We start from the raw sequence: 22,934 nt of genomic DNA on the forward strand, positions 1-22,934 counted from the left end.
AATGCTGCAATAAACATGGGAGTACAGATATCTCTTCCAGATATATATCTAGAAGTGGGATTCTGAATAAGGTAGTTCCACTTTTAATTTTTTTCAGGAACTTCTATACTGTTTTCCATAAAGGCTGTGCCAATTTACATCCCTACCAACAGTGCACTAGAGTTCCCTTTTCTCCACATCCTCGCCAAAACTTATTTTTTCCTCTTTCTGGTAACAGTCATTCTAACAGGTGTGAGGTGATATCTCATTGTGGTTTTGATCTGCATTTCCCCGATGATTAGTGAACTTCAGTATCTTTCCATACACCTGTATGCCCATTTATATATCTTCTTTTGAGAAATGTCTATCTGGGTCCTCTGCTCACTTTTAATTTTTTTTTGTTGTTGTTACTGAGTTGCATGAGTTTTTTGCATATTTTGGATATTAACCCTTTACCAGATACATGGTTTACAAATATTCTGTCCCACTTTATAGGTTGCCTTTTCAGTCTGTTGTTTCCCTTGCTATGCAGAAGCTTTTTTTAGTTTAATGTAATACCATTTTTTCTATTTTTGCTTTTGTTGTCTGTGCTTTTGGGGTCATATCCAAAAAATTATTGCCTAGTGCAACATCAAGAAGCTTTTTTCCTATGTTTTCTTCTCATAGTTTTGCAGTTTCTGGTCTTATATTTAAGTCTTTGATCTATTTTGAGTTGATTTTTGTATGTGGTGTGAGATAAGGATCCAATTTCATTCTTCTGCACGTGGATGTCTAGTTTTCTGAACACAATGTATTGAAGAGACTATCTTTCCTCATTGTATATTCTTGGCACCCTTGTTGAAGATCAGGTGACACAGATGCATGGATTTATTTCTGGGCTATTCTGTTTCACTGCTTTTGTTTTTGCTTCATTGGTTTTATATGTCTGTTTTTATGCCAGTACCATACCGCTTTGGTTACTATAGCTTTGTAATACATTTTGAAATCAAGGAGTGTGATACCTCCATGCTTTGCTCTTTCTCAAGTTTGCTTTAGCTATGTGAGGTCTTTTGTGGTTCCATACAAATTTTAGGATTGTTTTTTCTATTTCTGTGAAAAATATCATTGGAATTTGATAGGGGTTTCACTCAATCTGTAGGTCACTTTGGGTAGTATGAATGTTTTAACAGTATTAATTCTTCCAATCCATGAGCACAGAATATCTTTCCACTTATCTGTGTGTTTTCAACTTCTTTCCTCAATGTTTTACAGTTTTAAGCATAATTTACCTCATTGATAAAATTTATTCCTAAGCATTATATTCTTTTTGATGTCACTGTAAATAGAATTGCTTTTCTGTAGTTTTCCTGAGGAATATTTGTCTGGTTTTGGTATCAAGGTGATGCTGGCCTTACAGAATGAGTCTGCAAAAATTCCCTCTTCCTGTATTTTTTGGAAGAGTTTAACAAGGACTGATATCAATACATCTTTGAATGTCTGGTACAATTTATCCATAAAGGCATGCTGGGCTTTTAAAAAATAAGTACTCTTAAATACAACAGGAAGAATTTAAGGTAGCCATAAGGAACGTATTATTGAGAAAATGTGTAAAGCTTAATTCATCAGAAAATATTTAAAAACAAAAATAGTAATTTATTCAGAATTATTTAGATGTAATTCTGAACAGACCAATTTTTCGCCAATGAAAATTTAGGAATATATATAATATTTACCATTAGCCAGCATGCCAGTTTTCTCTTCTTCCTAAATTAAAAAAAGAAAATAGTTACATGATTTGAAACTGAAGTTACACGAAATGACTGCAATGCAAAAGAATAACAAAATTTGAAAGCCAGTGCTTTACTCCATGATGAAAAGATCGAGAAACGTGCTTTCTAGATTTCTTTCATCACACTCATTCACCGACAATTCTATAAGACTAGAGAATGCAGTTGTGAGAGAACGTCTAGAAGTCTCTTCAGAACCTTGGTGATTACCAGCAATTAATTCAGGCCTTTATAAGCCTTGTTTAAAGTATCTCAATGCCACCTGTTCATCCACCTTGCTCAGGAATTCTCCTACTTTTCGAACTCCAAGATAACATGGCTAGTTCACGTAAGATTCCTGCTATTATAATATCACCATTTTCCCTATTGATCAAAATTAATGATCAAATATAAGTTGCACTCATCATTTCATCTACATTTTAAGACAAAATCTTCAAAAAAGGCAGGCCATCAAATGGCAAGATAGTTGAAATTTGTCAAAATTATAGGTTCCCTTAGAGTAAGTTTTCTAATTGTGTCACCTATATTCTCCACCTGGATAGGCAGTGTATAGGATCCACCCATAAGAGCAGAGCTTTCATTCCTTCCTATTTTGACCCTTACTCAGACGGCCCTCTACTAGGCTTCCACATTTAGGTGGACACTTTTTTATACAGACTATACTTTCTTAATATACCAAACTACTGTGCCCTCTACTGACCTATTTATTTTTCTAGTAGAAATTACTGTAATACAAAGTATTGTAATTGCCATATTCCAAGTATGAATCCCATTAACTTTCTAAGCATAATTATCAGATCGCTTTAACCTTCATGTATTTCTAAGGTCATATTCTTTTCTCCCACAAACTGAGTGACATAATGATACCAAGGAAAAGTACTAGGTAAATTAAAAAATAAGAGTATTTCTTAATACCCAGAAAGTGATCCCTGCTTTTATTTAGAGTCTATGGTTTCATATATGTTCAAAACATCTAGTCCTAACACAGTTGCAAAAGAGACTGTATCCAGATCAAAACCAATATAACAAATAGTAATTGTCCTACTGGTTACTATTAGGTAGCTTCAAGGATAAGTTCTGTCTGGCAGGCAATATGGAATAGTACCCTTAGCCAGTCTTGGTAGCCAATTCTTGGTAAGAACTGAGAAACAAGAGAATTAGAGTACAACAACACTGAATGTGAATGGAATAGTTTAGTTTACAATCTTAGCCCAGTAAGTTTCAGACAGTAATGTCACTATTAGCATAAATACTGAGGCAGCTATGTATTGCACTTCACAAGGACAAGACCTACCAAAGAAAAGTATAGTTTAATATACCTGTTTAAAAATTAGATTTGAGATTTTAATGAAGTTTTCAATTTCTAAAGCTTAAGGAAACTTGCCAAAAGAAATCTTTCAGAAAATCATCAACTGCCATGTATTTCATTAAGATTTAAATTTACACCTGAGTTAAGAAAACGTCTGAGTATTAAGAGACCTATAACTTTACAACAATGAGCTAGACTATAAAGAACTCTGTATTTTGAGCTCTTTATACAGCAACAGTCAGCTAAGGTGATGAAAGAAGTCTCCAAACTGTCAAACATATAATTGATACATACCTGTTTAGGTACATTTATTTTTTCTGATTTGGAATTTTCTTTGGAATTAGTCTCTTCTTTAGGAGCCAAAGGTGCATCAATATCCTCCTCATCTTCAAAATCATCACTATAATTTTCTGAAGAAAATAGTTTTAAAAATACAAGGATCATACTGTCAAAAAAGTCAAATTCCATGAAAATATTACTGATTTCCAAAAGAAGTATGCATAAGAATAATTTATTTAAATGTTAACATAAAGATACCTTGAAGAACATACTTTTTTGGGCAAAGATTTAAAGAGAATTCAATTCGTAAGACTTGGGTTTTATTTTTATACTTTCAAACAGTTATCAGTTTTACATTTTTAATATTTTGTATAATTAACCAACTGAAAATTTCTAGAGCTGTTCAAGAAATTTTATCTTTAAAACAAACTTCAATTACTTGATTTTTTAAAGACAAAAATCTCAAAATTGCTTACTTATAAAAGGGAGCACTTTTGTGAAATCTTGACACTCTTAAACAAAAGGTTGGATTTTGCTTATTTTTTTAAGTTGATTTTTTTTGTCTTTATAGGTATCTCTTCTGTAACACTTAAGCAGTACTTATGAAAGGTCTATCTCTGACCCCTCCCTCAGGTAAATACTAGCCTTATATGACCTCCACTACTTCTTAATCCTGGGCACTTCTCAGCTAAAGTCCCACATTATATCTCAATGGCTTTGTAGCAGAAGGGAAACATGTGTCCATGTTAATATGATGCCATCAAGCTACTTATGGCAAAGGTGGGCAGGCACTATCTGGCCAGGATCTCTTCATCAATTTTTAATTCGTTGTTTACAGCCGTTAACTCAAAGGACTGACTGAGATTTGTGGGCTATATAGAACAGGAATGGCCTTTTCAGAGTGGAACTGATCATGCATAATCTTATTTGTATTTCAAAAGTCAGACAGGATGGCCTGATGGGAGAAAGACTGCACGAGGTACAAGAGAGTCTGCTTCTGGAATGGCCATCCTTCAGTCCTCTCTTAGAAGAGAGGGGACAACTTGAATGTGATTAACAATGGAAGTCTGAAAATAATTAAGTTAAATAGGGGTGCTTTCAGTGAGATCTACTTACAGAAACATCTCCATGTTAGTTCATAAGGAATACAATGGTGGAACAGCATGGGTATTGTTACTTAGGTAGATAAGCTAGGTGAGTTGGTTAACTACATCAATATCTACACTCTGAGGACGAGAAGCACACCTTTCCTTCTCTTCTATATGAGAAAGAACACTGCCTGGGATTTTCTAAATATCAGTAGACATAATTCAATTCACAAAACAGTTACTGAGAAATTACCTTGTATTAGACAAATTCTAGATGCTAGGACCAATAACAGATGATTAAGATCCTAATATTCTAGTGGGAATCACTGAATTTTAAGTACCTCAGTGATTAGTCTTTCTTAAGTAAAGATGATAAACAAGGAGAGAGGAGATAAGGGAGGGTATGACAATGAACTCAGACAACTACTTGAGATTTGGGAACCATCTGAAATCAATGGAGGGGGATGCAGCATTTGTGTCACTGCAAAGAAGCAGTATAAGAAACAGTTTGGGTAGTGTGGTATAGTGCTTAGAGCATGACCAGGAGCCAGAAGACATGGATTCAATTCCTGGTTCTACTGTTTTCATCTGTAGAACCAAAAGCAGGTCACAAACCCTCTTTGCCTCATTTTTCCCATCTGTAAAGTAGGGATGATAACAGTACTTATTTCAGAGGGTTGCTGAGAAGATTAAGAGTTAGTGTTATATAATATGTAGTATATATTAGTGTTAGCCATTATGTTTAGCAGTAGTAATTATCTTTGTTACTATTATTATAGCTTGTGTTGCACTTAATCTGAATTGAAAGTTAATAAAGCCAAATATTATTTCTGATTAAGTAAAGTCCTAATCTAATGTGCATTTTTCAAAACTACATTTTGTTAGTTGCACTTACTAACTGAATAGTCTGTAGGCAAATACTATTGTCCAACATATAAAAGACCAACCTCCTCCTCATGAATTTGTCATGATTAAACTAGGTTTGAAGCAAGAAGGAAATGCCACTGGTAGTCACAGAGAGAAATGAGACAGGACAAGAAATAACAGGAAGGAAAATAGCATATCAGAGATTTCTGAAAGAAACACCAAGGGAAATTAAGTTTATATAAAAATGAAAGAATAAAACCCAATTGAAAAGGTGGTTCTCATATGAAAAATATCAGAGACAATAATATCCAGCTCTTTCACACTGTTTGGGAAACAATGAGAATATTAATTTTTATCGTTCTGACCTTTTGACAGGAAGATGTTACACATGTTATATGTTTCTACTATCACATTCCATACCCTTGTAACTTTGAAAATATTATTTGCATAAATAGAAAATAGGTAAACAATTCTCAATGTAAAAGATCTAAAAGATACATTTTAGCGACATTTTTCATTCTCTGTTGGAAAATTTGGCTGTGAATTTTAATTTAAGTATGATGCAATCTAGAGGACTTTCTCCTCTACCATCTTGGATATTAAGGACTTTGTAAATAATGAGTAAAATGGACAAAATATATGAAACAATTGTCTTCAGACACTGGACAATCGATAGCACAAAAATATGATTCCCAAGAAAGATAACAAGTGAGCTGAGCCCTACGTTCACTAGAAGGTATTTACATCCTGGAGCGCTGAGCAGGGAGGAGGGGATCAGGAAGGTCTCACTGTGTTAAGGATACAGAGATAAGAGTACAGAAAAGACAAGGTGATTAGAAGCTGCAAGGGAATGATAGAGAAGGTACTGATGCAGAAATAGAGCACTAGAAATCTACATGGAATAGATTTCTGAATCTTTCCTGGAGTCTTTCCTGAATACTGAGTCATGTATATGCAGCTGGAGCAGAGAATAACTGGGAAGCTGCAGGCTAGACAGACAGTTCCCAGAGTTCGCACAGGGTAAGGAGATTCTGAAGCTCTAACCAGCTTAAGTGGAAAAAATCCTCATTGTCCAGTAGGGGCATTCAGTGGAAATCTCAGGAGGGCTGTGCATGAGTGGCAGGGTCAAACTCTGCTAGACTAAGTAAGGATCCTCTTGACGTCTCCTAACAAAGCAGAAGAAAAGGCTTGAAAGGATCAAGCTATCTGCCAGAACAAAGCTCAATACTCCTTAAAAGAAGAAAACAAGATCCAGACACTCAACAATGTAAAAAATCTATAATATTTTCAACACTCAGTTAAAAAATTACTAGAATTACAAGGAGGAAAAAGTGACCACAACTAGGAGAAGCAGCAGCCAACAGAACGAGACCCAGAAATGAACAAATACTGGGATCAGCAGAATATACTCAATGTTGGGGACTTGGAAACATACTAAAGAGATGAAAAAACAAATCCAAAAGAAACTTCTAGAGTAAAAGGAAAAAAGAGTCATTCAATGAATTAACAAAACATTAAAGAAAAGAAGAAAAAAAATCAGTGAACTTGAAGACACGGCAATAAAAACTGAAGCAGAGAGGAGAAAAGGTTTAAAAAATGAAATAGTCTTAGTGACCTGTGGGACAAAATTTAACTTTCTAACATACTTGTAATTAGGATCAGAAAGCAAGGGGTGGCAGAAATGATATTTGAATAATTAATGGCAAAAACATTTTTTGATTTTGATGGAAACTATAAATTCACAAATCAATTGATGCTGAACCAGCTCCAAACAGGATAAATACAAGAAACAAACAGGATAAATGCAAGAAAAGTACACCAAGGTCATCCTCATCAAATTGCCACAAAACTGGCCTAAAGAGAAAAATTTGAAAACAGAGGGAAAAGAAGATAATATATATACAAAATCACAATAACAGGAATTACCACTGACTGCTCATGAGAAATAATGTCAGAGGACAATAGAATGAAATCATTAAAGTGCTCAAAGAAATAAAAACTACCTACAATTTTATATCAAGCAAAAGTGTTCTTCAAAATCAAAGGCAAAATATACTTTCAGATAAACAAAACCTCAGAGAAATTATCCCTAGTAGACCTGCACTGCAAGAAAAGTTAAGGAGGTTTTTCATGCTGAACAAAAATAATACTAGATAGAAACTCAAAATAATACTAGATAGCAACTATTTGGAAGTTGGTAAGAGAAGAAGTCTTAAAAGTTCTCATCACAAGAAAAAATAATTTTTTTGTAATTATGTAAAGTGACATATGTTAACTAGACTTATTATGGTGCTCATTTCACAATGTATAGATATTAAATCATTATGTTGTACACCTGAAATTAATGTTATATATGTCGATTATATCTTAATTTTAAAATAAACTTTTAAAATTCATTTCAAAATAAAAAGTTAAAAAAAAAGAAACTCAAATCTATGCAAAGAAATACCAGTCATTGGGAACGGTAAATACATGGATAAATATAAATTTTTACATATGTATAAATTTTTTTACCTTCCTTAAAATTTTTTTAAAATGATAACAGATTGTTAAAAGCAATAATAATAATGATAATAGTAATAATACTGCTGTATTGTGGGGTCTTTAAGACATGTAGAAGAAAAATGTATGCCAAAAATAGCAAAAAGGTTGGGGGAAGTTTACTGTTAAGATTCATGTAATGTGGTATAATGTTATTTGAAAGTAGACTCTAATAAGATAAAGATGCATATTGTGAATCACAGGGCAACTAAGAAAAAAATACAGCAAAGAAGTACAACTAACAACCCAAAAGAAGGGTTAAGATGGAATGGTATAAATACTCAATCCAATAAAATGTAGCACAAAAGCAATAACCAAAAAAAGATGGGAAGATAAAAAAATGAATGGCAAAAGAGTAAATAACCATACCAATGAATATATTTTTGCAAAGGGTAGAAACATTTCAATTAAAAGTCTGAGATTGTCAGATCGGATATAAAAGCAAAACTCAGCTATATGCTACCAAAAGAAAACCGTTTAAAATATAGAAACACAGACACATTAAAAGTCAAACGATGGAAAAAGACACACCTCCCTCACCATGCTTTGGAGGTATTTGTCCTGACTGCACACATTCTTCTGGTGCTAGCACAAAAGTCCTTTTTCTGTCTTCCAAATGGGTCCACTACCCACTCCCAACAAATGAAGCAGTCCTGCACTTACAACAATTTCTTAGTAGCTCTAATTGTGCTGTAGGCAACTCACTCTACCTGTTCAAGCTCTTGCCAAGATAATATGATTTTCCTTTTTTCTCTTATCAATGTCTTTATTAAAAGCTATATTATCTTTTCAAATACTGTAAATTTTAGAACCAATGAAATTACCTGCCAGTTCTTCATGTTTTGATTCATCCTCATGTTTATCTTCAGTCAGTTCCACATTAGCTTGATTACTGGAAAAATATTTACTTAATTTAGTATTACATGTTAATAATACATTACCATGCAATATTTTGTGTATATTTTTTAAAAACCTCTAACATTACATATTTCTTCTCAAGTACTTTTGTTCTAGCAAAAGCTAAAAATCTGGAAGCTATGAGGGAAATGTTTTGAAAATAAAGGATCTAAGACTAATTGTAGTTGCCAAAGTAATACAAAGGGGAAAAAATGCCATTTTCTTAATTTTATACACAAATATACACAATTTTATACATAAATATGTGCATTTACATTTCTCAGGGCCCAGCCAGCCTTTCTACGCTAAAGATTAGGAACTGACCACAAGCTGTAAGAATCAGTGAAGTCTATGTGGAGACCAGAAAAAAACTGCCAGAACCAGCATTTACAAGCTAAGAAGCAATTTCATCCTGAAATGGAAGCTGAACGAGAGAGCCTTGAGCCAGTAAATACTCAGCAAGGTGACAAGAGAGCTACTTTTAATTATATTGGATATATTAGTTCATGTACCGCCTTCCTTCAAACCAAAGAATCAGTTCTACCTTTTTCAGTCCCCCAACCATGGCTTTAGTGAGATCATTAGCAGATCAAGAAACTATAAACTCTAATAACAGTAGCAGAAAATACCATTGCATACTCAATACAGTACTGCACTCTGCCTAGGCTGTTCTTGCGTAGAAATATCAGTAGTTAAGAATATCGTTAAGAACAAAGAAATGTTAAGAAATATTGCAAAGGGGCAAAAACTTGTGGCCAGCAAACCTGTGTATGTTTAATCTGTGTCACTGTTAGGACAGGCAACCACCATGGGCCCTGATGGTCCCTAGGTGTTCTTGCTGGGTATGCCAAGAACGCAAGGCACAGACCCTCCTTCCTAGGTCATTTCTCAGGGTTGTGTGCACTGAGCAACTTTGAGAGACGAGGCAATGTTTCTGCCCCCAAAGCAGGCTTGTTTCCGCTTACTCTAAAGCAAAGATTCCCCAAGCTCAGTGACCCTCTCCTGTAAAGCAACCCGTTGCACTGGCAAACAGCCATCATGGACCCCATGAACCTTGTGGGGCATGGGAAACTAAGGCAAATAAACGTGACCCTCAGGTCCTGCTTTTGTGATGAGAAATAAAGTCCATTTGTTTCTGACCCAGCAATCTTGTGTCTATTGTCAGCATTCATAAAACTGGCAGGCTGACTTGTCAGCTTGCAAGTAGGGTAAAAATCTCAGACACAGTTCATGAGGGTCACTGCTTTGTCCACTGTCCAAGAAAATAAGCATCTTGAGGAGACCAGGCACTCTGATGACCAGAGGCTATGAGTCTCCTGACCCTTAATTTAAATATAGTTTGGTGTTCTTAAAATCTTAAAATTGTAATCTGGCTTCCATTTATAACTTAAAAAATTAAATGGAAAACTGAAACTGAGGAAATTAAAGATACAAGGTTTCAAAGAAGTCTTGAGAATGCCAAAGGTCTGCGGCACCAGCTTAGTCAATTAGTAGAATTTCCAGGATAAATGAAGTCCCCTAATAATCATTAGGGTCAACCATACACAAAGGTAGGATACAAACCAAATCGGTCTTTGCTCCCTGGTTCCTCCTTCCCTTTTTGTTCCTGTTTCCCCTGAGTTTATAATAGCTACCAGTCTGGACTCTCTTACTGATCTTACCTCTGGAAAATCACTTAATAAATTACCTTCCTAGTTAGGTCTATTTGGCAATGTGCTATTCATTTCAAAAGTACCTCATGCATGAAATTTCAGATCTCTAGAGGTTCTCAAATACACATCAACATTTTCCAGCCTATATATATATATGTATATATAAATCATATTCTACACACATACACGTAAGCTACCCCTGACCAAAATAATGAAGAGAAAATAGAATTAAAACTAAGATTTAAATTTTGCCTGTTATATATGTTTACCCCTTCAATTCCATGCATCTACCAGCCTTTCAAAAATATAAAGACACAAAAATCACTCAATGATTAGTTTATATTGTATTTACATTACCTATGTAAAGCTTTAAAATGTGTGGAGTCATTAGAATCCAATTCTTTATTTAATCTGGAGTAATCAATGGAAGATGTGAAGCCTTTCTCAAGCCTGGCAAAAAATTGCTCTTTTTCCTCTTGCTCTGCTAATGTGTCCAATCCCAATCCAAGAACGCTATGATTGAGCTCAGGAACTACTATCTCTAAATGGAAAGCACAAATATATTTCATTAACACATAGAATTTTGAAAAAATTAATTTTAATGATGTATTTATTGACATTACATAGACTTCAAAAAATTTGAAACATACTTCACTTAATCTCTTACTCAAATATAGCTTTATATTCATTATAATACATAAGGCTATGAAGCTTCTCCAGGGGTATAATTCTAAACCTTCTAGGAAGATATTAAATCTGTCTACACGCTTCAGTAAAGGAGGCTCCAAGATAGTTATGAGTTAACTTTCCTAAAAGTCCTGATTATAAGCATAGAAATTAACCTGTCAGCTCACATCCCTCACAATTCTTACCATTGGCCTCTAAGCTGTCAATACTTAAGATAGAGGTTCCACTGCTCTTAAGAAACTGAATCCTTTCAGCAGATTCCTCTTCTATTTCCATAATAGGCTGAGGAGTCTTCTTTGTTTTCAAATAGCTTACATTTGTTCCAAGTAGTCCTGGGATGGGATTTAATATAGTTGGATATTTATGTTAAGAGAATTGTTTTGACTACTATGCCAACACAGTAGTACTGTTATACTAGCTTAGACTAGTTGTACTGTTATATTAGTTATACTAGTAGACAGTAGCTATGAAATAAATCTGGTCTATGAAATAAAAATCCACCAGACCCAAAATTCACAAAACAAAAATTACAATTCTATTTGACGGCAGTGCATCTTATTAAGTGGAATATTTCAAAAACCTGCATAATGAGACGAGATTTTTAAAAAATGATTTTGAAGCACAAGTACTTAATACAGTATACCATGCCACTTGGGGAAGTAATCCCAGGGCAGGAGTCAACGGTCAGACCATGCTCATCTACATAGGCTGGGGGTAGGGTTTTGTTCTTCATTCTAAAAGCACTAGAAAACACTGGAAAAGTTATACAATATCAAAATTTCTTTATCCTAGCAGTATATATTTGTTGTAAAAAACTGATATATGGGAAAAAATAACTATATTATATGATACAAATAATAAGATTAGAAAAATACCACTTTTGCTTAGAAGGAAGCCTTATTGAGAAGTTACAAATTGTGATTTCAATTTCCTACTTAGCATCCTATTGGAGAGGCTTTAGAAACAAATTATTTTATGGCTCTGTGTGAATAATGGTTTTAACTGATCCAGTAACAGCTGGAGAAAATCAGGAGATATATCTATAGGCACTTCAAATGAAAACATACACGCCAAGGTCAGGGTGCCGTCGGGGCATCTGTCCAGGGTCTCAGCCCGGCTCTGAAGATGGACTCAGGGATGTGACCCACACTAACCAACCTCATTTGAGACTAATACAACTGAAACCAAGATCCAATTCAGTTATTTATAATGAAGAGTATAACCAGTAGGAGAATTAGACGGTTTCACTAACTAGACAGAACATTTTGTCCTTATGGCAACTGAAAGAGAAAGCAAAATTATAAGGTTGAAGTAGCTCAATGTTGATGTTTAATGGCATCTATGTAAGATTGGGAATGCATTCCTCTCAAAAGAGGTGTTCAATTCTCCCTTAGAAGCTTCTATACTCTTGATGGCAGGAATCATATTTAGTTTTTGCATACTAGTGCCAAGTACTCAGAACATAACATGAACTCAATAAATGTTTGTGACTGAACCAGGGACCAGGTTATACCCCTGGGCAGAGGAACCTTCTTCCGCTGTGTTTAAATGGACACTGTCAAAGTCTCCTTCCTAAGTATCCTTTGCATCCTTTACTAATCAAATCCACTCTGATTGATACATTCTTTTAAAAAAAAATTTAGTATCTTTAGTCAGGTTACATTCAAGTGTTGGTCTAGGACCTATTCTTTCCCTTTAGGGTGAGTTTGCATACTACATCTCTGATTCATTACTTTCTAGATAAAGATTTTAATGCTAAATAAGTCACAAATCATTGTCAATTATTTCAATAGTACTTAATCATGTATCTTTTTCAAGCATCAATAGGGGGAAAGATTCTAAAACATAATTCTTCACATGCAAACTTTAGCACTGTGCGTGGTTTATGGATTTATGAAAACACACTGAACTTTTCAATAAGGCAATTCCTTACTGTGAAGTATTAAGAAGAACAGAGAAGTGACTATCAAATTCACAGTAACATTTATTTATTAAACACATTTATTATTTACTGTTGAGGGTCAAGGAGCACAAGGAAAAAGAAGAGATATAGAAATCCTATCAGTTCATAAAATGGTGCTTAGTGAGACACAAATATTGTGAACATAGGTACTTAATAGAGGTAGTCTGAGGATCCTTGCGAATACAGCAATATCATATATAGTAGCTATACTGAAGAAAACACCCAGAGAGTAATTTTCTATTTGTAAAGATGTGAGTAGGAATAGTTCCAAAAAAGATATACTCATGTGCTAGACAGGATCAATAATGAGTTATTTACTATTAAGGTAATAAAATTATTTTTTTCTACTGTCATTAACACAGGCCAATACCAAAATCTATAGATTTGTTAAAATCTTCCCAATGCAGTGACATTAATACATTGTCAGAATATTTTATTAAATCACTTTAAATCAATTTACCATTAAACATGATAATATATAAATATACCTAACATTATTCACCAGCTTAAATTGAGGAACGATAAATTATTTCAATGTAAAATAATCTGATAATGCAGAAACACAGATTCCCTATTATATAAAAAATATATCATAAAGTAATATGAAAATCAAGTCAAACTTCAAAAATTCACACTATTAGTATTATTTTCCTTATATATTTATTAAAAGCATGGTAAGAAAATCCAGAATTAAAAGTCTTGTCTGGGCTTCCCTGGTGGTGCAGTGGTTGAGAATCTGCCTGCTAATGCAGGAGACATGGGTTCGAGCCCTGGTCTGGGAAGATCCCACATGCCACGGAGCAACTAGGCCCGTGAGCCACAACTACTGAGCCTGCACGTATGGAGCCCGTGCTCTGCAACAAGAGAGGCCACGATAGTGAGAGGCCCGTGCACCGCGATGAAGAGTGGTCCCCGCTTGCCACAACTAGAGAAAGCCCTCACACAGAAACGAAGACCCAACACAGCCAAAAATAAACAAACAAATGTGGGGTTTAAAAAAAAAAAAAAAGTCTTGACTGCCCCCCTGTGGTCAAATAACTTAAAATTAAAAATCAGCAATATTTACCACCATCTTCAAATTCATCTTCAGTTATCCACCATGGCACTGTATCATTCTTCTTCACTTCTTTAGGTTGTCTAGGTGTTTTATTTGAATTTTCAAAAGAATCATCTGAAAGCTAAATCATATATAAGTTAGTGAATTTTAAATTCAAGAATCCCAGATTTATCACTGAAAATGTTTCTTTGTTCTCTGATATTTCAGTTATCATCTAAACATTCTCAGCAATTATGTATAAATTCATATATTTCTAGATTTATGGGGTCAAAATAACTTAAACATCAAGAATACATCTCTGAACACTGATTTCATACCCAGAATTAAACAAGCAGATGAAACAAGGAGAAAAACATCAACAATAAAAACAAAGAAATAAAAAACTTGATCAAGAAACCTAATCAGGAAGGAATAAAAGGATATAATCCTTTTTTAGACACTATCTCGGGTCTAAGAATAAATAATGATTGTGCAAAATCACCTAGCATCACTCTAGAAGAACACAAAATTCTAAGACCAGCAAGAACTGAGTGTGAGGTGTTTACCAGAGAAATTTGCATTTGTCACAATGATTAATAAACTTTAATAAACTTTTATTTGTCCTTTTCTACTCTTCAGGTTCAAATCTTACTACAATCCTAAACCCCTACTCTAACCTCGATCTACCACCCTTACTCTCAGCCAATAACTTGGGCTCTCTCTTCACAGAGAAAATAAAGACCTTAGGTCAAAAACCACCTTCCTTCTCCTTCCCCTCACTCCACCACTAAACTCACCCGTTAAGACGCTGCTTTCCTCTCTCAGAAGAGCAATTCTTTCCTCCACTCCCAGGAGAACCTGCAGAGGGGCCACCTCCCGCCTCACCAAGTTCTCGCTTGCTGGGTTATCCTAATCCATCTCTGCACCTCACTCCCTCCACAATCTCCTTGCCCTCCTTCCCTCAGGTTATAAACTTGCTCATCACTGCATCCCCAGGGCCTAGCACAGCACCTGGCATAATTGTATAGTATAAGAATGAACACTTGGGCTTCCCTGGTGGTGCAGTGGTTGAGAGTCCGCCTGCCAATGTAGGGGACACGGGTTCATGCCCCAGTCCGGGAAGATCCCACATGCCGCGGAGCGGCTGGGCCTGTGAGCCATGGCCGCTGAGCCTGCATGTCCGGAGCCTGTGCTCCGCAACGGGAGAGGCCACAACAGTGAGAGGCCCGTGTACCGCAAAAAAAAAAAAAAAATGAACACTTAAGTCTACCCTACTTAAAAAGAACAAAACAAAACAAACAAACAAAACAAAGCAAACAGGCAAAGTTCCTTACTCCTACCTCCCTTTCATTCTATCATCTTTCCTTTATGTACATTCTAACTTCTCCAGGTCACTGTTAAACCCCTTAAAATCTGGTCCCCATCCAAAACAGCTCTCCTCAGTCACCACAGGCCTCCTACATGCCACAAATAAAGGATGACTGTCAGTCACCTCCCTGATCATACCACGGAGTTTGACATGGTGACCAACTCTCACTTCGGGCAAATCTCGCCCTTTGACCTCATAGCACCACCTCCTCCAGGTTATACTTCACCTCTGTGACCTTTCCTAACCAACTCTAATAGCTCTTGGCCCTTTTGCCCTTTTCTTTAACACGAGACTTCCCCAGGATTCTGCTCTTGGTCCTTTTTATCCTTATTCTACACACTTTTTCTGGAGAAGAAATCAACGTTTATTAATTACTTGCCTGCTCTATGTCAGGATCTATACTCAGGTTATTTTAGTCTTTAAATAATCCAGCAGAGATTTACTGATGGGGAAGTAAGCTCAAAGAAGTTAAGCAACTTGTCCAGGTTGCAACTATCAGTAAGTGATACAGAGCTGGGATTCAAACTTGGGTTTCTCTAACTAAGGCCTGTCCACTTTCAAATACTCTATATGGTCCCCCAACTAGGACATTGGTACCTGGGGCACTTCTTAAACTTCTGAGATGACTACACACACAACCAAACAACTCTACCCCAGTGACTTGTAAGAATGCCATTTTTAAATCTTCGAAAAGAACTCACTGTCTTCCTTGACCACCAGGCAGGATGAGGGGAGGAGAAAAGAAAGAGTATTCTTTACTCCATCTGAATTTTAGTTGCATCACCTTCCACACAGTCTTATACTTCACTGTCATGCTGAAATGTTCCATTTCTCTCTTTCTATCTCTCGCTGTTTACCAAACTCTGACAATCTGCCTCAGATTCAGTTTTTTCCTCCTAAAGCCATGGCTACGTAAAAGTGTGAAAGAAGGACTGTAAGTTTTTGGAGCCAGACAGATCTGAGTTCAAACTTTTAACTTCAAAATAAGCTAGTTCTGTTGCTTAGGGAAAATTACGCCTCTTTTCAGTTTATACATATGTAAAACAAGCATGGCGACACTGACCTTGCAGGGCTGTGGCAAAGATCAGCAAAGAAACAGAGAATGCCCATCCTACTGTCTAATACATAGCAGGTATTCTCACTTCTGACAATCTTCCACACTGCTTTCTAGGCTACTATCATTAAACACGAAACAAAACAAAACAGCTGGCCGCTCAGTTAACAACAGTGCTCGTGAGGATATGGAGAAACTGGAACCCTAATATTACTAATACACTTCTGGTGAGAGTAAAATGGCACAGCCGTTTAGGAAACAGTCTGACAGTTCCTCCAAAGGTTAAACATAGAGCTACCATATGACCCAGCATTCCCACTCCTAGGTATACACACAAGAGAAATGAAAACATACAACCACACAAAAACTTACATACAATTGTCATAGCGGCATTATTCATAATTGCTAGAAAGTGGAAAGAACTCAAATGTCCATCAGCTGATAAGCAGGTAAACAAAATGTGGCAAATCCATACGATGGAATATTATTCAGCTATAAAAAAAGGAATAAGGTACTGACAGATATGACAACATAAATGAACCTTGAAATTGTTACGTTAAGTAGAACAAGCTGTAAGAAAGACATATGGAATCGGGTAGGAAGGGAAGAAAAGTGATCAGGTCAGGACCTGTTCCCCAGGGAAGGGACACAGAAAAGGAAGGGGATTAAAAGGCTTGGAAACCCACTCTGGGGAGTAGGTGGCTAGAACCACATATTGGGGGCCACAGCCCTGGGGTCTGCCACTGGGAAGATGAGTCCCCATAGCTGGTTATAAAACCAGTGGGACCGACAGTGGGGCTGTAAGAAACCGAGATTCTGCTCATGAAGAGTGTGCACATATTTCCTTACTCCCGAAACAAGGTGGAAGAAGCAGAATGAAACCGCGCGGGACTCTGGCTGGTTTCCTATGACCACCCTGGCACAAGGCCTGGCACAAGCCAAACCCCTACTCCAGCTCCTCTTGCTCCAGCACTACTGCTCTCTGGGGCAAAGATGACAATGTGACAATGCTAGGAGAGGAAAGAGTACATGCTTATAGGAAACAGAACCAGCTGGGACCCAACCCTCAGGGCTTCTGCTCCAGCACCTTGGGACTCACTCCCACCCCTCATAGGGTGGTGTTGGCCACTGAGTGAGGAGAAGCCCTGGCTCACACCTGGCTCTGCCTTGAGCCCCTTCGTCTCCAGTCCCACCTCTTACCAAAGTGATAGCTGCCAGCACACCCTGGAGAAAGACACAGCTCCTGCTTACGTCAGATCCAGCTCTCCCATCAAAGCCACCAGGCACATGCAGACTGCACAGGGACACTCCCACAAAGGGGCACCCCTTCAAGATGGGGATAGGTAACTGTTTCACTTAATTTCATAGAGACAGAGAAAGTTAAACAAAATGAGAGGACAGAAGAACTTGTTTCAAACAAAAGAACAGGAAAAACAACTAATGAAACAGAGATAAATAATTTACCAGATAAGAAGTTCAAAGCATTACTAATAAGAATGCTGAAAAAGGAATAGATGAACATAGTATTTTAACAAGAAATTAGAAAATATAAAAGAACCAGCCAGAAGTGAAGAATACAACTGTAATGAAAAACACACTAGAATGAATTAACAGCAGACTAGGTGATACAGAAGAATGCATAAGTGATCTGGAAGACAGAATAATGGAAATCACCCAATCAGACATGAAAAAAAAAACAAATTTAAAAAATGAAAACAATTTAAGGGAACTCTGAGATACCATCAAGTGTACCAACATTCATATTATAGATGTCCCAGATGGAGAACTCAGAGAGAAAGGAGTTGAAAATTTATTTGATGAAATTATGGCTGAAAATTTCTTGAACCTGAATAAGTTAATCAGATATCCAGGTACAGGAGGCACAGAGAGTCCCAAATAAAATGAACCCAAATAGACCCACACCAAGACATATCACAATTAAAGTGTTATTAAAATGTTAAAAGTTAAAGATAAAGAGATTATTCTAAAGGCAGCAAGAGAAAAACAAAGAGTCACATACAAGGGAACCCCACCCCCCAAAAGCTATCAGCTGATTTTTCTGCAGAAACTTTGCAGGCCAGAAGGGAACGGCATGATATATTTAAGGTGCAAAAGGGAAAAACCTAAAACCTAGGATACTCTACCCAGCAAAATTATAATTTGGAATTAAAGGACAGATGAAAAACTTCTCAAACAAGCAAAGACTAGAAGAGTTCATCAATACTAAATTGACCCTAAAGGAAATGTTAAAGGGTCTTCTCTCAGTGGAAAAGAAAATGCTACAACAAGAAGTAGACATGTATAGGAAAAGAAAAACCCCACTAATAATGACAAATATATAGTAAAGGCTATGGATCAACAACTTAAATAAGCTAGTACAAAGATTCAAAGACAAAAATTGTATAATCAGCTATAACTCTAATAAAAAGGTAAGGGATAAACATGAAGATGTAAAATATGACACAAAAACACAAAATGTTGAGGAAGGGAGAAAAAAATGTAGAACTTTTAGAATGTGTTTGAACTTAAATGACTACCAGTTTAAAACAAGTGGATATAACCATAGATCAACATATATGAACCCCATGGTAACCAGAAATAAAAACCCAATAATGGACACACAAAAACTGGAGAGAAAGGAGCACAAGCATACCACTAAAGAAAATCATCAAACCACAGGGGAAGAAACAAAAAGAAGGAGAAAAGAACAGAGAATAAGTACAAAAACCAGAAAAGAGTAACAAAATGGCAGTACGAACATACCTATCAATAATTGCTTTAAATGTGAATGGACTAAATGCTCCAATCAAAAGACATAGGGTGGCTGATTGGACAAAAAAACAAGACCCATCTATATGCTGCTTACAAGAGACTCGCTTCAGAGATAAAGACACACACAGGCTGAAAGCGAGGGGCTAGAAGAAGTTATTTCATGCAAATGGAAACAAGACAGCTGGGGTAGCAATACTCATATCAGATGAAACAGACTTTAAAACAAAAGGCAAGTAGGGCATTGTATAATGATACAGGAATCAATACAAAAGAGGATATAACATTCATTAAAATATATGCAACTAATATAGGAGCATCTAAATATATAAAGCAAATGTTAACAGCTATAAATGGAGAAACTGGCAATAATACAAAAGTAGTAGGGAATGCTAATACCCAATTGGACAGATGGGCAGATCATCCAGACAGAAAATCAGTAAGGTAACACTGGCCTTAAATGACAAATTAGACCAGATGGACTTAATAGATATCTACAGGATATTCCATCCAAAACCAGCAGAATACACATTATTTTCAAGTGAACATAGAACATTCTCTAGGGCAGACCACACTCTAGGCCACAAAAAAGTCTCAACGAATTTAAGAGGACAGAAATTATATCAAGCATTTTTTCCGATCACCATGGTATAAACTAGATATCAATTATAGGAAGAAAAATGGGAAAAACACAAACATGTGGAGACTAAATGACATGCTACTAAAAACACAATGGGTCAATGAAGAAATCAAAGAGGAAATCAGAAAATACCTTAAGACAAATGAAAATAAAAGCACAACTTTCTGAAATCATGGGATGTAGCAAAAGCAGTTCTAATAGGAATGTTTACAGTGATACAGGCCTACTTTAAGAAACAAGAAAAATCTCAAATAAACAACATAACCTACCATCCAAAGGAATCAGAAAAAGAAGAACAAAGTCCAAAGTCAGCAGAAGAAAGGAAATAATAAATACCAGAGAGGAAATAGAGACCAAAAAAATAAAATAAAATAAATTTAAAAAATCAATGAAACCAAGAGCTGGTTTTTTGAAATAATAAAGAATTTTTTTTTTTTTTTTGGTTGCATGGCATCTTAGTTGTAGCAGGCAGGCTCCCCAGTTGTAGTCACAGGCTCCTTAGTTGAAGCACGCGGGCTCCTTAGCTATGGCTCCAGGGCTCCTTAGTTTCAGCTTGCCAGCTCCTTAGGTGCAGCTCGTGGGCTCCTTAGTTGTGGCTCACAGGCTCCTTACTCACGGCATGCAGGCTCCCTAGTTATGGCATGTGAATCCCTAGTTGCAGCATGCATGTGGTATCTAGTTCCCTGAACAGGGATCAAACCCGAGCCCTCCGCATTGGGAGTGTGGAGTCTTATCCACTGCTCCACCAGGCAGGGAAGTCCCCCCAAAAATTAAGAAAATTGATAAGCCTTTAGCCAGGGGTTCATCAAGAAAAAAGAGGACCCAAACAAACAAAATAAAAAAGAAAGAGGAGAACTAACAACCAATATCACAGATAATAAAATCATAAGACAATACTACAAACAGTTACATGTCAACAAATTGGACAACCTAAGAAATGGATTAATTTCTAAAAACATACAATCTTCCAAAACTGAATCAGGAAGACACAGACAATGTGAACAGACCAATCACTAGTAGTATAATTGAATTAGTAATCAGAAACTTCCAGCAAACGGAAGTCCAGGATAGCGTCACAGGAGAATTCCACCAAACATATAAAAAGCTAATATCCTTCTCAACCTATTCCAAAAAACAGAAGAAAGGACACTCCCAAATTCATTCTACAAGGTCACATTACCCTGATATTAAAAACAGACAAAGACACTACAAAAAAAGAAAACTGCAGGCTGATATCTCTGATGAATATAGATGCAGAAATCCTCAACAAACTTAATTCAACAATATATAAAAAGAATCATACACCATGATCAAGTAGGACTTACTCTAGGGATGCAAACATGGTTCAATATTTGCAAGTCAATCAATGGGATACACCACATTAACAAGTCACATGATCATCTCAATAAATACAGAGAAAGCATTTGACAAAATTCAATATCCATTCATGACAAAAACTCTCATCAAAGTTGGTATCTAAACTCATAGCAACGTAAAAAAGGTCATTTATGACAAACCCACAGCTAACATCATATTCATCATATTCATTGGTGAAAAACTGAAAGCGCTTCCTCTAAAATCAGGAACAAGATAAGGATGCCCACTCTCACCACTTCTATTTAATAAAGTATTGGAAGTCCTAGTCAGAGCAATCAGACATGAAAAGAAATAAAAGGCTTCCAAATTGAAAGGGAAGATGTAAAGCTGTCAGTATTTGCAGATGGCATGATACTACATATAGAAAACCCTAAAGTCTTCACCAAAAAACTCTCAGAATTAATAAATGGATTCAGTAGCTTTGTAGGATACAAGATTAATATACAGAAATCTGTTGCTTTTCTATACACTAAAAATGAACTATCAGAAAGAGTAAGAAAACCATCCTTTTTAAAATCACATCCAAAAGAATAAAATACATAGGAATAAACTTAATCAAGGAGGTGAAAAACTCATGGTCTGAAAACTATAAAACATTGATGAAGGAAACTGAGGATGATACAATGAAATGGCAGGATAGCTCATGTTCATGGATTGGAAGAATTGATATTGTTAAAATGTCCATGCTACCCAAAGCAAGCTACAGATTTAATGCAATACCTGTCAAAACATGTATGACATTTTTCACAGAACTAGAACAAATAATCCTAAAATTTATACGGAACAACTAAAGACCCTGAAAAGCCAAAGCAATGTTGAGAAAAAAGAACAAAGCTAAAGGTATTAAGCTCCCTGACTTCAGCTCCCTGACTTCAGACTATACTAGGAAGCTCCAGTAATCACAACACAAAAACCAACACATCCATCAACAGAACAGAATAGAGAGCCCAGAAATAAACCCGTGCACTTATGGTCAATTAATCTACAACAAAGAAGGCAAGAATTTACATTGGAAAAAAGACAGTCTCTTATTGAAGTAAGTGGTGCTGGGAAAACTGGATAGTTACATGTAAAAGAATGAAATTAGAACATTTTCGCACACCATGTATCAATACAAAAATAAACTCAAAATGGAGTAAAGACCTAAGTATAAAACCTGAAACTGGGCTTCCCTGGTGGCGCAGTGGTTGAGAGTCCACCTGCTGATGCAGGGGACACGGGTTCGTGCCCCGGTCTGGGAAGATCCCACATGCCGCAGAGTGGCTGGGCCCGTGAGTCATGGCCGCTGAGCCTGCGCTCCACAATGGGAGAGGCCACAACAGTAAGAGGCCCGCGTACCGAAAAAAAAAAACAAAAAAAAAACCTGAAACCATAAAACTCCTAGAAGAAAACATAGGCAGAACACTCTGACATAAATTGTAGCAATATTTTTTTGGATCTGTCTCCTAAGGCAAAGGAAACAAAAGCAAAACTAAACATATGGGACCTAATCAAACTTAAAAGCTTTTGCACAGTAAAGGAAACCATCGATAAAATGAAAAGAACCTATAGTACGGGAGAAAACAATTGCATATCATATGACCAATAAGGGGTTAATATCAAAAAACAAACAAAAAAACCCAACCTGATTAAAAAATGGGCACAAGATATACACATGGCCA

General features: G+C 36.2%; 1 protein-coding gene across 4 annotated transcripts in view; it reads right to left on the reverse strand.

The window, feature by feature from the left end:
• CEP162 (centrosomal protein 162) overlaps positions 1-22,934 on the reverse strand; it is a 92,636-nt gene that overhangs the window by 66,280 nt on the left and 3,422 nt on the right. For 3 of the 4 annotated variants that reach the window (XM_022552063.3, XM_022552045.3, XM_089921799.1), the window contains 6 exons: positions 14,095-14,206; positions 11,251-11,397; positions 10,736-10,919; positions 8,654-8,721; positions 3,349-3,464; positions 1,692-1,722 (listed from right to left, as the gene is read on the reverse strand). In XM_022552063.3, coding sequence (XP_022407771.1) covers positions 1,692-1,722; positions 3,349-3,464; positions 8,654-8,721; positions 10,736-10,919; positions 11,251-11,397; positions 14,095-14,206 — 658 coding nt within the window. The remainder of the gene's footprint in view (positions 1-1,691; positions 1,723-3,348; positions 3,465-8,653; positions 8,722-10,735; positions 10,920-11,250; positions 11,398-14,094; positions 14,207-22,934) is intronic. The other variant, XM_022552072.3, reaches the window with a different exon arrangement.

Source organism: Delphinapterus leucas, chromosome 12 (genome assembly GCF_059928025.1).
Source record: "Delphinapterus leucas isolate spDelLeu-1000000601 "Yukka" chromosome 12, BTC_Dleu_Yukka2, whole genome shotgun sequence".
Taxonomy (NCBI): Eukaryota; Metazoa; Chordata; class Mammalia; order Artiodactyla; family Monodontidae; genus Delphinapterus; species Delphinapterus leucas.